General features: G+C 48.6%; 1 protein-coding gene across 1 annotated transcript in view; it reads right to left on the reverse strand.

Annotated features, from left to right (window-relative positions):
- Positions 1 to 20,241, reverse strand: part of CNBD2 (cyclic nucleotide binding domain containing 2) — a 163,188-nt gene that overhangs the window by 59,870 nt on the left and 83,077 nt on the right. The window contains exons 9-11 of the mRNA XM_063932157.1: positions 19,443 to 19,551; positions 16,830 to 16,926; positions 10,716 to 10,812 (exon numbers count right to left, since the gene is read on the reverse strand). Coding sequence (XP_063788227.1) covers positions 10,716 to 10,812; positions 16,830 to 16,926; positions 19,443 to 19,551 — 303 coding nt within the window. The remainder of the gene's footprint in view (positions 1 to 10,715; positions 10,813 to 16,829; positions 16,927 to 19,442; positions 19,552 to 20,241) is intronic.

Here is a 20,241-nt window from a genome sequence, read left to right on the forward strand (position 1 = left end):
TCCGCAAACTTCTTGTACCTGAACGATGCCTTGAGCAGAGCTGATCGTACGCTCTTCCAGATATTGGCAAACTGATGCAAGGTGATATCCACTGCGGGGACAGAAGTTGCTGGAAGCGGTTGGAACTCAGGGACTTTAGGGTGGAATCCAAAGTTAGTGAAGAATGGTGTTGAAGCAGATGAAGAATGATACTGGTTGTTATGACAGAACTCGGCCCAGGGAAGTAATTGAACCCAGTCATCTTGAGAGGAGGACACATAGATGCGGAGGAAGGCCTCCAAGTCCTGATTCACCCTCTCGGTTTGACCATTGGTCTGAGGATGGTAAGCCGTGGAAAACTTTAGCTTGACTTGGAGGACTTGACATAAACTTCGCCAGAATTTGGCTGTGAATTGAACTCCTCGATCTGAGATAATTTCTTCAGGAAGACCGTGGAGTCGGAAGATCTCTTGTATGAATACTTGAGCCAACTTGGAAGCTGACGGAAGACCGGTGAGAGGAATGAAGTGTGCCATCTTGGTGAACCGGTCAACTACCACCCAGATGGTATTGAACTTGTTGCACATGGGTAAGTCTGTAATGAAATCCATTGACAAGTGGGTCCATGGTCGACGGGGAACGGATAGTGGAACCAGTTGCCCCGCAGGCGACTGGCGGGATACTTTATGTTGGGCACACTTTGGGCAAGATGCAATAAACTCCAAGACGTCCTTTTTCAGAGTTGGCCACCAATAGGACCTAGAGATAAACTCTAGGGTTTTTTGGATACCTGTATGTCCGGCAAAACGGGAAGCATGAGCCCAATGCATGAGCTTCTTCCTTAGCATCGGCTTCACAAAACTTTTCCCTGATGGGGGCGTAGAGTCCATCCCTACCGTGGAGAATGCCAACGGATTTATAATAGGATGCTTGTCTGAAGACTCTGACTCATTTTCTTGCTCCCATGAGCGGGAAAGGGCATCGGCCTTGCGATTCTGAGAGCCCGGACAGAACTGGAGTTTAAAGTCGAACCTGGAAAAGAAAAGTGCCCATCTGGCCTGACGAGGGTTGAGACATTGTGCGCCCTTCAGGTATAAAAGGTTCTTGTGGTCTGTAAGTATGGTGATTGAATGAGAAGCTCCCTCCAACAGATACCTCCACTCTTCTAGAGCGAGCTTGATGGCTAGCAACTCCTGGTCGCCAATGGCATAGTTGCGCTCAGCTGGGGAGAACTTCCGGGAGAAGAAACTGCAAGGGTGTAAATGGCCATCTTTAGCCCTCTGAGATAACACTGCTCCTACTCCAACGGAGGAGGCATCCACCTCTAAGATGAAAGGAGAGTCGATGTCAGGCTGTTTCAGAACAGGCGCAGAGATGAACCTTTGTTTTAAAAGATTAAATGCTTGCATGGCTTCTTCAGACCACTTGGACGGGTTAGCACCCTTCTTAGTGAAAGTAGTAATAGGCGCCACAATGGTGGAAAAGTCTCGTATAAACTTTCGGTAATAGTTGGCGAACCCTAAGAACCTCTGGACCCCTTTGAGGGTTAAGGGTACCGGCCAATTTTGGATTGCTTGTAGTTTCTCAGGATCCATCTCTAGTCCGGAACCGGACACAATGTACCCTAGAAACGGAATGGACTTGACTTCAAAGACGCATTTTTCTAATTTGCAATAGAGATGATTGACACGGAGACGGGACAGAACCTCTTTAACCCAAAAACGATGTTCCTCTAAATCGTTGGCAAAAATGAGGATATCGTCTAGATAGACCACGACATGACGGTATAGAATGTCTCTGAAGATCTCATTGACAAAATGCTGGAAGACAGCTGGAGCATTGCTCAATCCGAAGGGCATGACGAGGTACTCATAATGTCCGTCACGGGTGTTAAAGGCGGTCTTCCACTCGTCACCCTCACGGATCCGGATGAGATTGTATGCACCTCGCAAGTCCAGCTTTGTAAAGATGGTAGCTCCGCTAACTCTGTCAAAGAGCTCAGTAATCAGGGGTAAAGGATAACGGTTCTTGATGGTAATGTCGTTCAAACCTCTGTAGTCGATGCACGGCCGCAGACCACCATCTTTCTTTTTTACAAAAAAGAAGCCTGCGCCGGCTGGAGAAGAAGAAGGTCGAATGAACCCCTTTGCTAGGTTCTCTTTAATATATTCCTCCATAGAATGCGTCTCAGGCAGAGACAACGGATAAGTTCGGCCTCGAGGTGGAACCTTCCCTGGAACGAGATCAATCGGACAGTCCCATTCTCTATGAGGAGGAAGGATATCAGCAGAAGCTTTACTGAACACATCCGTGAAATCTTGATATGGAGGAGGTGGAACATCAGACGACCTGGGGGAGGAAGAACAGACAGGCAATACTTTAAACAAACATGTCTCAGCACAGGAGGAACCCCATGCCAGGATTTGCGTAGTCGTCCAATCAATTGTAGGATTGTGAAGACGGAGCCATGGAAGGCCCAGGACCACAGGATGTGTGGCTCTTGGAATCACTAAAAAAGAAATAAGTTCGGAATGAAGAACTCCCACTCTCAGACGAACTGGTAGAGTCCTTAAAGAAATAACTGCATCAAAAATTTTGCTGCCATCCACGGCAGTTAAAGAAATGGACGAAGGAAGTCTCTCGGTGGGTAGGGACCACCGTTTAACATAGGCTTCGGTAATAAAGTTCCCAGCTGCTCCGGAATCAAGGAGGGCAATGACGTTCCGATAACGTTGAGCAACTTCAAGCGAGACTGGGAGATTACAATCTTGAGGAGATGGAGAGGAGATCATTACTCCTAGCCGGCCCTCTCCTTGGCGAGCTAGGATTTGGAGTTTCCCGGACGTTTGGGACAGGCATTAATGGTGTGAGACGGAGCTGCACAATAGAGACAGAGAAACTCGGAGAGACGTCTTCGGCGCTCAGCAGGAGTTAAACGGGAACGGCCAAGTTGCATGGGCTCATCTTTAGATGGTGACAGTTGACGAGGAGGAGGAGCAGAAGGTTTTGGAGCAGATGATCTTCCACGCTCAGTTGCTCTCTCTCTGAAACGTAAATCAACTTTCGTGCAGAGTGAGATTAGCTCATCTAACTTAGAAGGTAAGTCTCTGGTAGCTAACTCATCTTTAATACGCTCAGATAAGCCATGCCAGAATGCAGCATACAGGGCCTCGTCGTTCCATGCCAGTTCGGATGCCAGGATCTGGAACTGTATCAGATATTGTCCTACAGTACGTGACCCCTGGCGTAAACGGAGAATCTCGGATGAAGCTGAGGTTACCCGGCCTGGCTCGTCGAAGATGCGCCTGAATGTTGACACGAAGGCAGTGTAGGAAGATAGCAGGGTGTCGGACCTCTCCCATAACGGTGATGCCCAATCAAGGGCTGAGCCACTGAGAAGAGAAATAATGTAGGCAATTTTTGTACGGTCACTGGGAAAATTGCCAGGTTATAGCTCAAACTGAATCTCACACTGGTTGAGAAATCCCCTGCAGAATCTTGGAGATCCGTCAAATTTTGCTGGCGTTGGAAGATGAAGACGTGGAGCAGAAATGGGTAAGGTGGGTGGGGTTATAGCTGGAGTCACTGTGGTTGACGCACCAGACGCGCCTGATCCACGGAGAGTTGTCTGAATCCCATCCAGCCGAGTAGAGAGATCCTGGAGACAGCGGATGATGTGGCCCTGTGCAGCCTCCTGATGTTCTAGTCGGGCTGCCAGTTCTTGCATCGGCCTGGCCGCTTGATCCTGGTCTCCGGCTGGATTCATATGGTCAGTGCTTACTGTCACAACTGAGGGCCTGAGCTGACGGGAGGCAGCCTCAGTTGTAGGGGCTGAGATGTACCGGAACCTGGGAGGTTGTATCAGACCCCTGGACATGTAAGTAACATGAATAATAACTGCCCGAAGGCGTGACCACGACAACTTGGATAAAAGTCAATGATGTTTATTATGACAACTCCGCAACACAGCAGCAGTAAAAGAAAACGTAAAAGTCAGCAAAGAATAAATACAGTTCCTGGGTACTACAGGATGGCAGGAGCCACAGGGCACTGGTAGTGTGAGATAGTTCTTATGATCTTCTAGATGGAAAGTCCTTACCAGGCCCGACTGTAGCAATGGAGATAACCCAGGATTGTGCCAGCTGGTGTTCCAGGAAAAGCTGGGTTGCTGAAGATAAAACAGCTGCTGTGGATACTGGCTGGAACCAGACTGTTGTTAGCACGGAGTGGATACTGGCTGGAACCAGTTAAATAATAAATGAACTTGGGAGCGATGAAATATGAACTGAAATGTAGAACTTGAGAGCGGAGAAATAATAATACCGGTGGAGAGTGGTAAAGTGTAGAAAGGACATCGGCCCTTTAAGGGAAGCTGTACTCTGCTGGAAGCTGAGCTGGAAGCAGGTAATGTTGTAGCTGGAAACAGATGAATCCACAATGGATTGGAGAGTCAGGCTACACCGCAGGTGGAATGCTGGTGCGGGTCTCTATGGTGGAAGTCTTGAGACAGGAGCTGGAACCTGGAAGACAATCACAGGAGAGAGACAGACAGGAACTAGGTTTGACAACCAAAGCACTGACGCCTTCCTTGCTCAGGCACAGTGTATTTATACCTGCAGCAAGGAAGGGATTGGCTAGGCAATTATGCAGATTATCAATACTGAGAACAGATTGGTGGAAATGATCAGCTGACAGAATCCAAGATGGCTGCGCCCATGCAGACACTTGGAGGGAAGTTTGGTTTGTAATCCATGTGGTAATGAAAACAGTAATGGCGGCGCCGGCCACCGGAGACAGGAGGCGCCAGGCTGACAGATGCACATCCAACCACGCGGACACAGCGGAGGCCGCGGCTGACGTAATCGCCACTCAGACACTCTGCATGCAGAAGTTCAGGGACGGCGGCGGAGGCCGCGGGAGACGCCATGCCAGGTGTAATATGGCGTTTACTGTGACAGCGTCCCAGAGTGACAGGAGAGGATACAGGAATGTACACATCAGGATAACAGATGGAATCCGGTCCTGGAGCGCTGAGCCAGCCTTAGGAGGCATCTGATGGGTAAGAAATGGCGTCCAGATACCCGGATCGTGACAGTGCTCAGGCATGCACTGTCAAGTGTGGGACCTTATATAGACAGGTGTGTGCCTTTCCAAATCATGTCCAATCAACTGAATTTACCACAGGTGGACTCCAATTAAGCTGTAGGAACATCTCAAGGATGATCAGTGGAAACAGGACACACCTGAGCTCAATTTTGAGCTTCATGGCAAAGACTGTGAATACTTCTGTACATGTGATTTCTTCGTTGTTTATTTTTAATAAATTTGCAAAAATCTCTTAAAACTTTTTTCACGTTGTCATTATGGGGTATTGTGTGTAGAATTTTGAGGGAAAAAAATGAATTTATTCCATTTTGGAATAAGGCTGTAACATAACAAAATGTAGAAAAAGTGAAGCGTTGTGAATACTTTCTGGATGCACTATAAAAGAATATACATAAGACAACCATTAAGAGAATAAGATGATGCATGACTTTTGAGTCTATGAAAAAATGCTGAAATAATTTAATTTACAACAAGCAATTACAGAGATATGTATATAGTTTGTTTGCAGGATATCACTATTATGCTATTCTAACCAGGGTTATAGGAGTATTGCTGATCACATATAGCAATCCGCCATTCCCGTAATGCACTATGGGGGTCATTTTGAGTTGAACGCACGTAACAACTTTTTGCTGCTTGTGCGATCAACTAGACAAACAGCAGCGTGCAAACGGGTCGGAATAACCCCCTATATGCAACGCAGGTACTTGGATGACCCTAGGGCCTAGGACTTTAAGATCATAGTAGCATGGATGTTTCTAAGTGTCAGGTCAAGACAGGCTGCAGACAAATAGTATCCAGCAACCACAGAGATCAGGACTGGTAACAGAATTTTTATTCTGGTAAATGTAGGTACAGTCAGGGCAGTGGCAGACAGCGGATTCCAGTACAACATACCAAGGTCAGGGCAGTAGCAGACATGCGGATTCCAGTACAACATACCAAGGTCAGGGCAGTAGCAGACATGCAGATTCCAGCACAACATACCAAGGTCAGGGCAGTAGCAGACATGCAGATTCCAGTACAACATACCAAGGTCAGGGCAGTAGCAGACATGCAGATTCCAGTACAACATACCAAGGTCAGGGCAGTAGCAGACATGCAGATTCCAGTACAACATACCAAGGTCAGGGCAGTAGCAGACATGCAGATTCCAGTACAACATACCAAAGTCAGGGCAGTAGCAGACATGCAGATTCCAGTACAACATACCAAAGTCAGGGCAGTAGCAGACATGCAGATTCCAGTACAACATACCAAGGTCAGGGCAGTAGCAGACATGCAGATTCCAGTACAACATACCAAGGTCAGGGCAGTAGCAGACTTGCAGATTCCAGTACAACATACCAAGGTCAGGGCAGTAGCAGACATGCAGATTCCAGTACAACATACCAAGGTCAGGGCAGTAGCAGACATGCAGATTCCAGTACATCATACCAAGGTCAGGGCAGTAGCAGACAGCTGATTCCAGTACAACATACCAACGTCAGGGCAGTAGCAGGCAGCAGATTCCAGTACAACATACCAAGGTCAGGGCAGTAGCAGACATGCAGATTCCAGTACAACATACCAAGGTCAGGGCAGTAACAGACAGCAGATTCCAGTAGATCATACCAAGGTCAGGGCAGTAACAGACAGCGGATTCCGGTACATCATACCATGGTCAGGGCAGTAACAGGCACCGGATTCCGATGCATCATACCATGGTCAGGGCAGTAACAGGCAGCGGATTCCAGTACAACATACCAAGGTCAGGGCAGTAACAGGCAGCGGATTCCAGTACAACATACCAAGGTCAGGGCAGTAACAGACAGTGGATTCCAGTACAACATACCAAGGTAAGGGCAGTAACAGACACCGGATTCCAGTACATCATACCAAGGTCAGGGCAGTAACAGGCAGCGGATTCCAGTACATCCTACCAAGGTCAGGGCAGTAACAGGCACCGGATTCCGATACATCATGCCATGGTCAGGAAAGTAACAGTCACCGGATTCTGGTACATCATACCAAGGTCAGTGCAGTAGCAGGCAGCAGATTCCAGTACAACATACCAAGGTCAGGGCAGTAACCGGCACCGGATTCCAGTACAACATAGCAAGGTCAGTGCAGTAGCAGGCAGCAGATTCCAGTACATCATACCAAGGTCAGTGCAGTAGCAGACAGCAGATTCCAGCACAACATACCAAGGTCAGGGCAGTAACCGGCACCGGATTCCAGTACAACATACCAAGGTCAGGGCAGTAGCAGGCAGCAGATTCCAGTACATCATACCAAGGTCAGTGTAGTAGCAGGCAGCAGATTCCAGTACATCATACCAAGGTCAGTGCAGTAGCAAGCAGCAGATTCTAGTACAACATACCAAGGTCAGTGCAGTAGCAGGCAGCAGATTCTAGTACAACATACCAAGGTCAGGGCAGTAACAGGCAGCAGATTCCAGAACAACATACTAAGGTCAGTGCAGTAGCAGGCAGCAGATTCCAGTACAACATACCAAGGTCAGGGCAGTAACAGGCAGCAGATTCCAGTACAACATACTAAGGTCAGTGCAGTAGCAGGCAGCAGATTCCAGTACAACATACCAAGGTCAGGGCAGTAACAGGCATGCAGATTCCAGTACAACATACCAAGGTCAGGGCAGTAGCAGGCAGCAGATTCCAGTACAACATACCAAGGTCAGGGCAGTAACAGGCAGCAGATTCCAGTACAACATACTAAGGTCAGTGCAGTAGCAGGCAGCAGATTCCAGTACAACATACCAAGGTCAGGGCAGTAACAGGCAGCAGATTCCAGTACAACATACCAAGGTCAGGGCAGTAGCAGGCAGCAGATTCCAGTACAACATACCAAGGTCGGGGCAGTAACAGGCAGCAGATTCCAGTACAACATACCAAGGTCAGGGCAGTAGCAGGCAGCAGATTCCAGTACAACATACCAAGGTCAGGGCAGTAGCAGGCAGCAGATTCCAGTACAACATACCAAGGTCAGGGCAGTAACCGGCACCGGATTCCAAAACATCATCCCAAGGTCAGTGCAGTAGCAGGCAGCAGATTCCAGTACAACATACCAAGGTCAGGGCAGTAGCAGGCAGCAGATTCCAGTACAACATACCAAGGTCAGTGCAGTAGCAGACAGCAGATTCCAGTACAACATACCAAGGTCAGGGCAGTAACAGGCACAGGATTCCGGTACATCATACCAAGGTCAGTGCAGTAGCAGGCAGCAGATTCCAGTACAACATACCAAGGTCAGGGCAGTAACAGGCAGCAGATTCCAGTACATCATACCAAGGTCAGTGCAGTAGCAGGCAGCAGATTCCAGTACATCATGCCAAGGTCAGGGCAATAGCAGGCAGCAGATTCCAGTACAACATACTAAGGTCAGTGCAGTAGCAGGCAGCAGATTCCAGTACAACATACCAAGGTCAGTGCAGTAGCAGGCAGCAGATTCCAGTACATAATACCAAGGTCAGGGCAGTAGCAGGCAGCAGATTCCAGTACAACATACCAAGGTCAGTGCAGTAGCAAGCAGCAGATTCCAGTACATCATACCAAGGTCAGGGCAGTAACCGGCACTGGATTCCAGTACATCATACCAAGGTCAGGGCAGTAGCAGGCAGCAGATTCCAGTACAACATACCAAGGTCGGGGCAGTAACAGGCAGCAGATTCCAGTACAACATACCAAGGTCAGGGCAGTAGCAGGCAGCAGATTCCAGTACAACATACCAAGGTCAGGGCAGTAGCAGGCAGCAGATTCCAGTACAACATACCAAGGTCAGGGCAGTAACCGGCACCGGATTCCAAAACATCATCCCAAGGTCAGTGCAGTAGCAGGCAGCAGATTCCAGTACAACATACCAAGGTCAGTGCAGTAGCAGGCAGCAGATTCCAGTACAACATACCAAGGTCAGGGCAGTAGCAGACATGCAGATTCCAGTACATCATACCAAGGTCAGGGCAGTAACAGACAGCAGATTCCAGTACAACATACCAAGGTCAGGGCAGTAGCAGACATGCAGATTCCAGTACATCATACCAAGGTCAGGGCAGTAACAGGCAGCAGATTCCAGTACAACATACCAAGGTCAGGGCAGTAACAGGCAGCAGATTCCAGTACAACATACCAAGGTCAGTGCAGTAGCAGACAGCAGATTCCAGTACAACATACCAAGGTCAGGGCAGTAACAGGCACTGGATTCCGGTACATCATACCAAGGTCAGTGCAGTAGCAGGCAGCAGATTCCAGTACAACATACCAAGGTCAGGGCAGTAACAGGCAGCAGATTCCAGTACATCATACCAAGGTCAGTGCAGTAGCAGGCAGCAGATTCCAGTACATCATGCCAAGGTCAGGGCAGTAGCAGGCAGCAGATTCCAGTACAACATACTAAGGTCAGTGCAGTAGCAGGCAGCAGATTCCAGTACAACATACCAAGGTCAGTGCAGTAGCAGGCAGCAGATTCCAGTACATCATACCAATGTCAGTGCAGTAGCAGGCAGCAGATTCCAGTACATCATACCAAGGTCAGTGCAGTAGCAGGCAGCAGATTCCAGTACATCATACCAAGGTCAGTGCAGTAGCAGGCAGCAGATTCCAGTACATCATGCCATGATCAGGGCAGTAACAGGCAACGGATTTCAGTACATCAGAGCCAGCAAACTAAACACCAGGAAGGTTCTGCACAGTGTGAAACTGCGGGGCAGTAAGGATGTTATTACCAATGGGGATGATAGGAAGTTATTCTGCTATGGAGGAAGAATGCCGCTGGTCCTCACAGTCCTTGAATGTAATTTCCGCCTCTCGGTCAGTCCAGCAGGACCTGTGACCTATAATCAATACTGACATCCAGAGATCCCCCCGTCATACGCTGGGCATTTATCCAGGCTCTGGTTCCATTGACTGCAACTGCTGGGTGTTCTGCTGGCTATCTAATTGGAAGCACTTATATACCAGGGGTAGACCTACCACTGACTTCTGCACGTCTCCCTGTTATACCCTCTGTTGGCACTGGCTCAGTAACAGAGTGACTCTCAGCCATCAGCGTAGTTATTCTTCCTTTGGCCCTCATTCCGAGTTGATCGCTCGCTAGCTGCTTCTACCAGCATTGCACACGCTAGGCCGCCGCCCTCTGGGAGTGAATCTTAGCTTAGAAGAAGTGCGAACGAAAGGATCGCAGCGCTGCTGCAAAAAAAGATTGTGCCGTTTCAGAGCAGCTCCAGACCTACTCCTAGCTAGCGATTACTGCAGTCTGTTTAGTTCCTGTTTCGACGTCACAAACACGCCCAGCGTTCGGCCAGCCACTCCCCCGTTACCCCAGGCATGCCTGCGTTTGTATCTGACACGCCTGCGTTTCTCAGCACACTCCCTGAAAACGGTCAGTTACCTCCCAGAAACACCCACTTCCTGTCAATCACTCACCGATCAGTAGTGCGACTGAAAAGCGTCGCTAGACTTTGTATGAAACTGCATCGGCTTTTGTGGAAGTACGTCGCGCGTGTGCACTGCGCGTCATATGCATGCGCAGAAGTGCCGATATTTTGCCTGATCGCTGCGCTGTGAACAATGGCAGCTAGCGATCAACTCGGAATGACCCCCTTTATGTCTAACAATGAAGCCAGGAATACTCACAAAGAACTCGTTTTCCTGTAGCACGTCTATCCTCACATAGACGGCGGCAGCGGCGGCACTGCATGGTCCTTCTGGTGCGGCCTTTTCCCTAATGTCCCTGTGACACACCGTGGACCAGAGGAGAACGTTACAATGAATAGTGACAGACATGACTACACAACCGTGATAAAACCGAGATCACACTATGGGGCCTATTTATCAAATAACACCCGTTTTACTGGGACACCCACTTATATTAAGGATCCGCTGAATGTATGAAGGAGGGACCGCAGCCAGTATCTCCACAGCCGCCGCGGTTCCTGCATTTCTGACAGCAACCGCAGCTCATATCAGTATGTATGGGGGCAGCAAAGCTGTCAGATTTACCAAGCTCCGGAGTCTAGCGCCATCTGATGATAGTGTCAGCCAGGAACCCTCCCAGCAATGTGTAATACTCTGGAGTAACACCCTGGTGCAATATCCTGGTGTATTTCCCTGGTATTATACCCTTGTGTATTTCTCTGGTGTAATACCCTGGTGTATTTCTCTGGTGCAATACCCTGGTTTATTTCTCTGGTGTAATACCCTGGTGTATTTCCCTGGTGCAATACCCTGGTGTATTTCTCTGGTGTAATACCCTGGTGTATTTCCCTGGTATTATACCCTGGTGTATTTCTCTGGTGTAATACCCTGGTTTATTTCTCTGGTGTAATACCCTGGTGCAATATCCTGGTGTATTTCTCTGGTATAATACCCTGGTGCAATATCCTGGTGTATTTCCCTGGTATTATACCCTTGTGTATTTCTCTGGTGTAATACCCTGGTGCAATACCCTGGTGTATTTCTCTGGTGCAATACCCTGGTTTATTTCTCTGGTGTAATACCCTGGTGTATTTCCCTGGTGCAATACCCTGGTGTATTTCTCTGGTGCAATACCCTGGTTTATTTCTCTGGTGTAATACCCTGGTGCAATATCCTGGTTTATTTCTCTGGTGTAATACCCTGGTGCAATATCCTGGTGTATTTCTCTGGTGCAATATCCTGGTGTATTTCTCTGGTGCAACATCCTGGTGTATTTCTCTGGTGTAATACCCTGGTGCAATATCCTGGTGTATTTCTCTTGTGCAATATCCTGGTGCAATATCCTGGTGTAATACCCTAGTGCAATCTCCTGGTGTATTTCTCTGGTGTAATACCCTGGTGCAATCTCCTGGTGTATTTCTCTGGTGTAATACCCTGGTGCAATATCCTGGTGTATTTCTCTGGTATAATACCCTGGTGCAATATCCCTGTGTATTTCTCTGGTATAATACCCTGGTGCAATACCCTGGTGGTTTTCCCTGGTGTAATACTCTGGTGCAATATCCTGGTGCATTTCCCTAGTATAATACCCTGGTGTATTTCTCTGGTATAATACCCTGGTGCAATATCCTGGTGTATTTCTCTGGTGTAATATCCTTGTCCAATATCCTGGTGTATTTCTCTGGTGCAATATCCTTGTGTATTTCTCTTGTGTAATACCCTGGTGCAATATCCTTGTGTATTTCTCTGGTGTAATACCCTGGTGTATTTCCCTAGTGTAATACCCTGGTGCAATATCCTGGTGTATTTCCCTGGTATAATATCCTGGTGTAATACCCTGGTGTATTTCTCTGGTGTAATACCCTGGTGCAATACCATGGTGTATTCCCCTGGTGTAATGCCCTGGTGCAATATCCTGGTGTATTTCTCTGGTATAATACCCTGGTGTATTTCCCTGGTGTATATCCCTGGTGTAATATCCTGGTGTATTTCCCTAGTATAATACCCTGGTGCAATACCCTGGTGTATTTCTCTGGTATAATATCCTGGTGCAATACCCTGGTGTATTTCCCTGGTGTAATACCCTGGTGCAATATCCTGGTGTATTTCCCTGGTATAATACCCTGGTGTATTTCCCTGGTGTAATACCCTGGTGCAATACCCTGGTGTATTTCTCTGGTACAATGTGTGTGTTTTTCCCTGTGGGGGACAATGTGTATGTTTTTCTCTGTGGGGGACAATGCGTGTGTTTTTCCCTGTGGGGGACACTGTGTGTGTTTTCCCCCGTGGGGGACAATGTGTGTGTGTGTGTGTGTGTGTGTGTGGGTGTGTGTGTGTGTGTTTTTCCCTGTGGGAGACAATGTGTGTGTTTTTCTCTGTGGAGGGCAATGTGTGTGTTTTTTTCTGTGGGGGACAATGTGTGTGTTTTTCCCTGTGGGGGACAATGTGTGTGTTTTTCCCCATGGGGGACAATGTGTGTGTTTTTTCCCTGTGGGGGACAATGAGTGTGTGTGTGTGTGTGTGTGTGTGTGTGTGTGTGTGTGTGTGTGTGTTTCTCCCTGTGGGAGACTTTGACTGTGTTTTCCCTGTGGGAGACAATGTGTGTGTTTTTCCCTGTGGGAGACAATGTGTGTGTTTTCCCTGTGGGAGACAATGTGTGTGTGTTTTTCCCTGTGGGAGACAATGGGGTATATCTCCATGTAGAATCCTCGGGGTACCTGTGGAAAAAATTATACTCACATAATCCAGTGTATCTTCTGTTCTTTGTATAATCCACGTACATGGCAAAAAAAACAAACCGGAAACCCGACCACGCACTGAAAGGGGTCCCATGTTTACACATGGGACCCCTTTCCCCGACTGCCAGGACCCCCCCTGACTCCTGTCAAAGAGGGTCCCTTCAGCCAATCAGGGAGCGCCACGTCGTGGCACTCTCCTGATTGGCTGTGTGCTCCTGTAGTGTCAGTGAGGCTGCACACGGCAGAGATACAATGTTGCGCCTATGCGCTCCATTGTATCCAATGGTGGGAACTTTGAGGTCAGCGGTTGACCGAAAGTAACCTCACCGCTGACCGCAAAGTTCCCACCATTGGATACAATGGAGCGCATAGGCACAACATTGTATCTCTGCCGTGTGCAGCCTCACTGACACTACAGGAGCACACAGCCAATCAGGAGAGTGCCACGACGTGGCGCTCCCTGATTGGCTGAAGGGACCCTCTTTGACAGTCGGGGAAAGGGGCCCCATGTGTAAACATGGGACCCCTTTCAGTGCGTGGTCGGGTTTCCGTTTTTTATTTTTTTGCCAAGTACATGGATTATACAAAGAACAGAAGGTACACTGGATTATGTGAGTATAATTTTTTTCACAGGTACCCCGAGGATTCTACATGGAGAAGAGGACCGAGCCTCGTGGGAACATAGGTAAGTATGTATGTATGGAGGTGTGCATGTATGTAATAAACTTATACTGTCACGGTGTGTGTGTCCTGTTTTTTGTTGGGTATTTTTTTAGTAGTAGTACTACAGGTACCAGCGGGCCCGGTTTTCCACCGCATGCTGGTACTTCTGGTTCTCCGAGTACCAGCTTGCGGGGTAGGCTTGCTGGGACTTGTAGTACTGCTACTAAAAACAATATTCTCATTTTTTACACTTGGCTATCAGTCCCCCTTCCGCAGCCCATGGATGGGGGGACAGCCTTGGGCTTCACCCCTGGCCCTTGGGTGGCTGGAGGGGGGGGGGGGACCCCTTGATTTAAGGGGTTCCCACTCCTCCAGGGTACCCCAGCCAGGGGTGACTAGTTGGGGATGTAATGCCAGGGCCGCCAGGACCACAATAAAAGTGTCCACCGGCTGTGGCATTATGTACCTGACTAGTGGAGCCCGGTGCTGGTTCAAAAAATACGGGGGACCCCTACGCTTTTTGTACCCCGTATTTTTTGCACCAGGACCAGGCGCAGAGCCCGGTGCTGGTTGATGAAATATGGGGGAACCCCTGTCATTTTTTTCCTCATATTTTTTCAACCAGGACCGGCTCAAAGAGCCCGAGGCTAGTTTTGCTTAGGAGGGGGGACCCCACGCATTTTTTTTTTCAACTTTAAACTATTTTTAATTTTTTTAAAGATGCACAATGAAACCCTGCACGGATCTCACAGATCCGGCCGAGTTTCATTGTTTTAATGTCGGCAGTGTTTTACTATTCACTCCCGTAAAACACTGCCAAAAAATAAGAATGACATCGACATCGGAAAACACGTAAATTTAAAATACGACAGCTTAGTAAATTAGTCGTAATAAATTCAAAAAGTTGCAAAATTACACATTCGATGTCATTCGTGATGAATCTCCCTCCAAATCGGTACAAATACGAATTTTAGTAAATATACCCCAATGTGTGTGTTTTTCCCTGTGGGAGACAATGTGTGTGTTTTTCCCTGTGGGAGACAATGGCCCTCATTCCGAGTCGTTTGCTCGGTAATTTTCATCGCATCGCAGTGAAATTCCGCTTAGTACGCATGCGCAATAATCGCACTGCGACTGCGCCAAGTAATTTTACCATGAAGATAGTATTTTTACTCACGGCTTTTTCTTCGCTCCGGCGATCGTAGTGTGATTGACAGGAAATGGGTGTTACTGGGCGGAAACACGGCGTTTTAGGGGCGTGTGGATAAAAACGCTACCGTTTCCGGAAAAAACGCAGGAGTGGCCGGGGAAACGGAGGAGTGTCTGGGCGAACGCTGGGTGTGTTTGTGACGTCAAACCAGGAACGACAAGCACTGAACTGATCGCAGATACCGAGTAAGTCTGAAGCTACTCTGAAACTGCTAAGTAGTTTGTAATCGCAATATTGCGAATACATCGGTCGCAATTTTAAGAAGCTAAGATACACTCCCAGTAGGCGTAGGCTTAGCGTGAGCAACTCTGCTAAATTCGCCTTGCGAGCGATCAACTCGGAATGAGGGCCAATGTGTGTTTTCTTCTCTGTGGGGGACATTGTGTGTGTTTTTCCCTGTGGGGGACAATGTGCACCAAGAAGTGTATTAGAAATGTGTTGGGCATTCCTGTGTGGTTACAGGGGGTTGGCTAATCAGACGCAGAGGTAACATAGGGGGTCATTCCGAGTTGATCGCTCGCTAGCAGTTTTTAGCAGCCGTGCAAACGCTATGCCGCCTCCCACTGGGAGTGTATTTTAGCTTAGCAGAAGTGTGAACGGTTGTATCGCAGAGCGCCTGCAAAAATTGTTTGTGCAGTGTCAGAGTAGCTTCAGACCTACTCAGCGCTTGCGATCACTTCAGACTGTTCAGTTTCGGATTTGACGTCACTCACCCGCCCAGCGTTCGCCCAGCCATGCCTGCGTTTTCCCTGGCACGCCTGCGTTTTCCCGAACACTCCCTGAAAACAGTCAGTTGCCACCCAGAAACTTCATGTCAATCACTCTGTGGCGACCAGTGCGACTGAAATGCATCGCTAGACCCTGTGCAAAACTGCATTGTTCGTTGTGCCCGTACGTCGCGCGTGCGCATTGCACCACATACGCATGCGCAGAACTGACATTTTTTAGCCTGATTGCTGCGCTGCGAACAAATGCAGCTAGTGATCACCCCGGAATGACCCCCATAGTACGGGTGTGTTGCTGAAAGTAGCTGCATATAGAGATGCTGAATTGCTCATATTGGAGGCCCTACTCAGATGGATGATCTGCACTAAGCAAAGGGCTGGTGAAAGTTACAATGGTGCAACTGATTGTGGCATCTGAAGACACAAAAAGACTGATTGCAGCGTCTGTAGACATGGGCAGTGGGCGCCTCAGGGCATGCATATTTGGATGCACGGATGTACACCAGGGAAGGGCATTGTAGCATCATTAGCATAAAGACAAAGCCGCAAGGAAAGCCGCAACTGTGTCCAACAAGAGACCCCACCTCCACAACAGACCCCGCCCCCATTAGGGCCGCTTCCATAAATTTCCCGGACTGGCTTTCCATCCCAATCCACACCTGCCCTAGTGCAATACCCTGGTCTGTTTCCCTGCCGTTATACCCTAGTGGTGAGGCTGATATGATACTGGTCACCCACACTGATATATAACTGGTCAGGGTGATATATCACTGGACAGACATATTATTATTACAGACCTGTAGGTAACCCAGCCAGTAAGGATGGACATAATTCTCCATCAGACAGCCAGCGCATGGTCTCCTGTTACCCGTAGCGTTACTCCCCACAGGAATGTCCCAGGTGGTGAGATATCACCTCTTTGTTCTGTTTCATCCATAGCAAAATCAGCCCATAATAAGGGAAATAACGAGGTCTCCGGCACAGCGCAATGTTTTACCTCTTCTTCCTGGCACAAAGGTGGGCGGCCTCTTCCTTCAGCGATGCCAGTCGCCCTTGCAGCGCCTTCCTATCGGCGAGTGACCGCTCATTGGTTGCTAGGAGAAGATACAAGATCATAGTTATACTCTTGGAAGGATTCCTCTGCGTATCTTCTATAGGAATGAGTATTAATGTTCCAATGTCATTTCTCTCTGAGCCAAAAGCGCCAGCGACAAATCAGGGTGTGCTCGTGAACTGTACGTTGTGCAGCAGCAATCCCGGTGTCACCGCAACATACTGGCATCGTCTGTTACTGCGTCATGGCTTGGAGTAAGACTTGTCAGGCTCTATGGGAATGTAACTAGTGGTTTGTTGTCAGGGATAATTGTGCTAGCACTGAGCCGGTTTTCAGGAGGGGAGGTGCAGCAGACTTATCCCGCAGAGGATAATGCCGCGGATCGCTGGTCCCTGATGAGGGAAATAAGCCTCTCATAGAAACGCATCATATTGGCCCCGCCTCCTCTATACATGGAATTGCCAATAGTGCTCCCCACCTACTTCCATAAGTGTGGGCGGGATACGGGAGGGCCGTCTACACATCTGGGGTCCGGACGGAGGACTCCCCGCAGTGCAAATTCAGGAATCTCCCGGACGTTCCGGAGAATAAGGAAGTATGTTATATACAAATGCGCAATATATACATGTTTCAGTTCATAAAGAATGTGCCGTCTTACATATCAGAAATCATCTTTGTCTGAGCACAGCTTTCCCTCATGGGGCACATGTATCAGGAAACAATTACAGGGGGACGCGTTTCCCCTGGAAACGTGGGCTACCGTAACGCATTTCTTTCTGGAGACCGGCCCATGCTGACACCGGCACATACTGACACCGACGCAGTCGCATACTGACACACGTACTGACACCGGCGTATACTGACACACGTACTGACACCGGCGTATACTGACACCGACGCAGTCGTATACTGCCACACGTACTGATACTATCCCTTACAGTGCACGTTTTCTTTACTACCTCTGACAGTGCATGGTTACCATACTACCCCTGACAGTGCATGTTTTCCTTACTACCACTGACAGTGCATGGTTACCATACTACCCCTGACAGTGCATGTTTTCCTTACTACCACTGACAGTGCATGGTTACCATACTACCACTGACAGGGCATGTTTTTATACTACCCCTGACAGTGCATGTTTTCCCTTCTATCCCTGACAATGCATGTTTCTTTACTACCCCTGACAGTGCATGGTTACCATACTACCCCTGACAGGGCATGTTTTTATACTGCTCCTGACAATGCATGTTTCTTTACTACCACTGACAGTGCATGTTTTCCTTACTACCCCTGACAGGGCATATTTTTATACTGCTCCTGACAGTGCATGTTTTCCCTTCTATCCCTGACAATGCATGTTTCTTTACTACCCCTGACAGTTCATGTTTTCCTTGCCACTTGCTAGTGCACAGGTGTTCTCATTACTGACTGATATGTTTTAAAATATCTACAGGTGGTAATATTTTGTCAGCTGCCAAATAACCTAGGGCCTAATTCAGACCTGATCGCAGCAGCAAAATCTTCACTAATAGACAAAGGGGGTCATTCCGACAGGGGTCGCCGGGTTACGTCCAGGAGAATTAAGAAAGCGGTCGCAGAGCGGACCGCAAGAAGAGTGACAGAAAGAAGGCGTACCTGGGCGTCACCGGACCGTTGGAGACCGTTTTCGGGGAGTGGAGAAGAAAACGCAGGTGTGTCCAGCAGAACGGAGGGCGGGTGTCTGACGTCAAAACCGGCCCCAGCATCGCAGAGATCGTCGCATAGGGTAAGTATGTCCAGGGCTAGTCTTCTTTTGGTTGAAATATTTTTAGCTTAGCCAGGCTGCACAAGCAATCGCACCCCTGATAAGCTAAAATACACTCCCCCATAGGCGTGGGCTATTCATCGCAGCAGCAGCTAAAAGTTGCTGGCTGCGATCAACTCGGAATGACCACCAAAACCATGCTGCACTGCAGGGGGGGGGGGCAGATGTAACATGTGCAGAGAGAGTTAGATGTGGGTGAGTTATATTGTTTCTGTGCAGGGTAAATACTGGCTGCTTTATTTTTACACTGCAATTTAGATTTCAGTTTGAACACACCCCACCCAAATCTAAGTCTCTCTGCACATGTTACATCTGCCGCACCCCACCCACATCCAATTCTCTCTGCACATGTTACATCTGCCCACCCCACCCACGTCTAACTCTCCCTGCACATGTTACATCTGCCCCACCTGCCACAACCCACCCAAATCTAACTCTCTCTGCACATGTTACATCTGCCCCACCTGCAGTGCACATGGTTTTGCCCATTACAGAAAAAGTTTGCTGCTGTGATCAGGTCTGAATTAGGCCCCTAGTACCAGTATATTTTTGGAGTGTGGGTGGAAACCGGGGCATCCATAGATAACCTACAGAATGCAAACACGGGAGGACATATAAACTCCACACCAGTAGGGCCCCAGTGCTGTGACAGGGCAGTGGTAACAACTACTCTGTTAGGGTTCCCTGTGACCTGGAGTCGGTAGTTCTTTATTCCATACCAAAAAAGACCATAACACAACGTTACTTACTCGTCTTCAGAGTGGGCGGTGATTTCGGCAATGGCAGAGATGCACGCAGCCATTTGTGGTACGATGGGCAGTGTGTCACTTTCACAAGCCGCAGCACCTCGCACGTGCCCTACAAAGGGAGAGTATTACTAGCGTGAATACATTTCTGTAACCAGACCATTGTCATCACAAAACGTGACGCCGTATTCTGAGGTTCTATATTAAAGGGTTTTATCTGTTCGAAAAAATTAATATGTATAAACAGGAGGGGGGGGGGGGGATTATTGCAAAGCCAGGTGTGCGTGTGTACGTCCCCCACTCATACAGTCCCATGCAGCTCCGCATCAGCAGAACCCTTCATAGTATTAGGAGGTAAAAGGTTCCTCGGGCGACAAGGTAGGGGTGCGCTAGTAGTCAGATCTGCCAGTTTCTGGTTATAGGATGTTGGGAGGTAAGTTATCTCCTAGTCTGATTAGTACATACTGTGCACCCGATAGTGTTCTGATCACGTGCAGAATGGGTCTTCAGATATCACTAGCGAACCCAATCTTAGCTGCAGAATGATTGACACCCTGCGCAATTTTGGGAGCAGAACACGGCACTGTTCTTCAAAACGGGGGCGGGCCCAGGATCTTCATCGCTGGACGCAGACTTCCGGGACCAGGCTGTCTGGATCTAATAGCCAGACTGAGTAAGCTTCAGCAGACTGACCGAGGTCTTCTACCATAGTGTGTCGCGACCAGGAGTTAAAGTGGGGGGGGGACGAGGTGGAACTGAGTTCTGTAATGGTAGGGGAACTAGTTCCACCTCCTCCACTGCC

This window comes from Pseudophryne corroboree, chromosome 7, assembly GCF_028390025.1.
Source record: "Pseudophryne corroboree isolate aPseCor3 chromosome 7, aPseCor3.hap2, whole genome shotgun sequence".
Lineage (NCBI taxonomy): Eukaryota > Metazoa > Chordata > Amphibia > Anura > Myobatrachidae > Pseudophryne > Pseudophryne corroboree.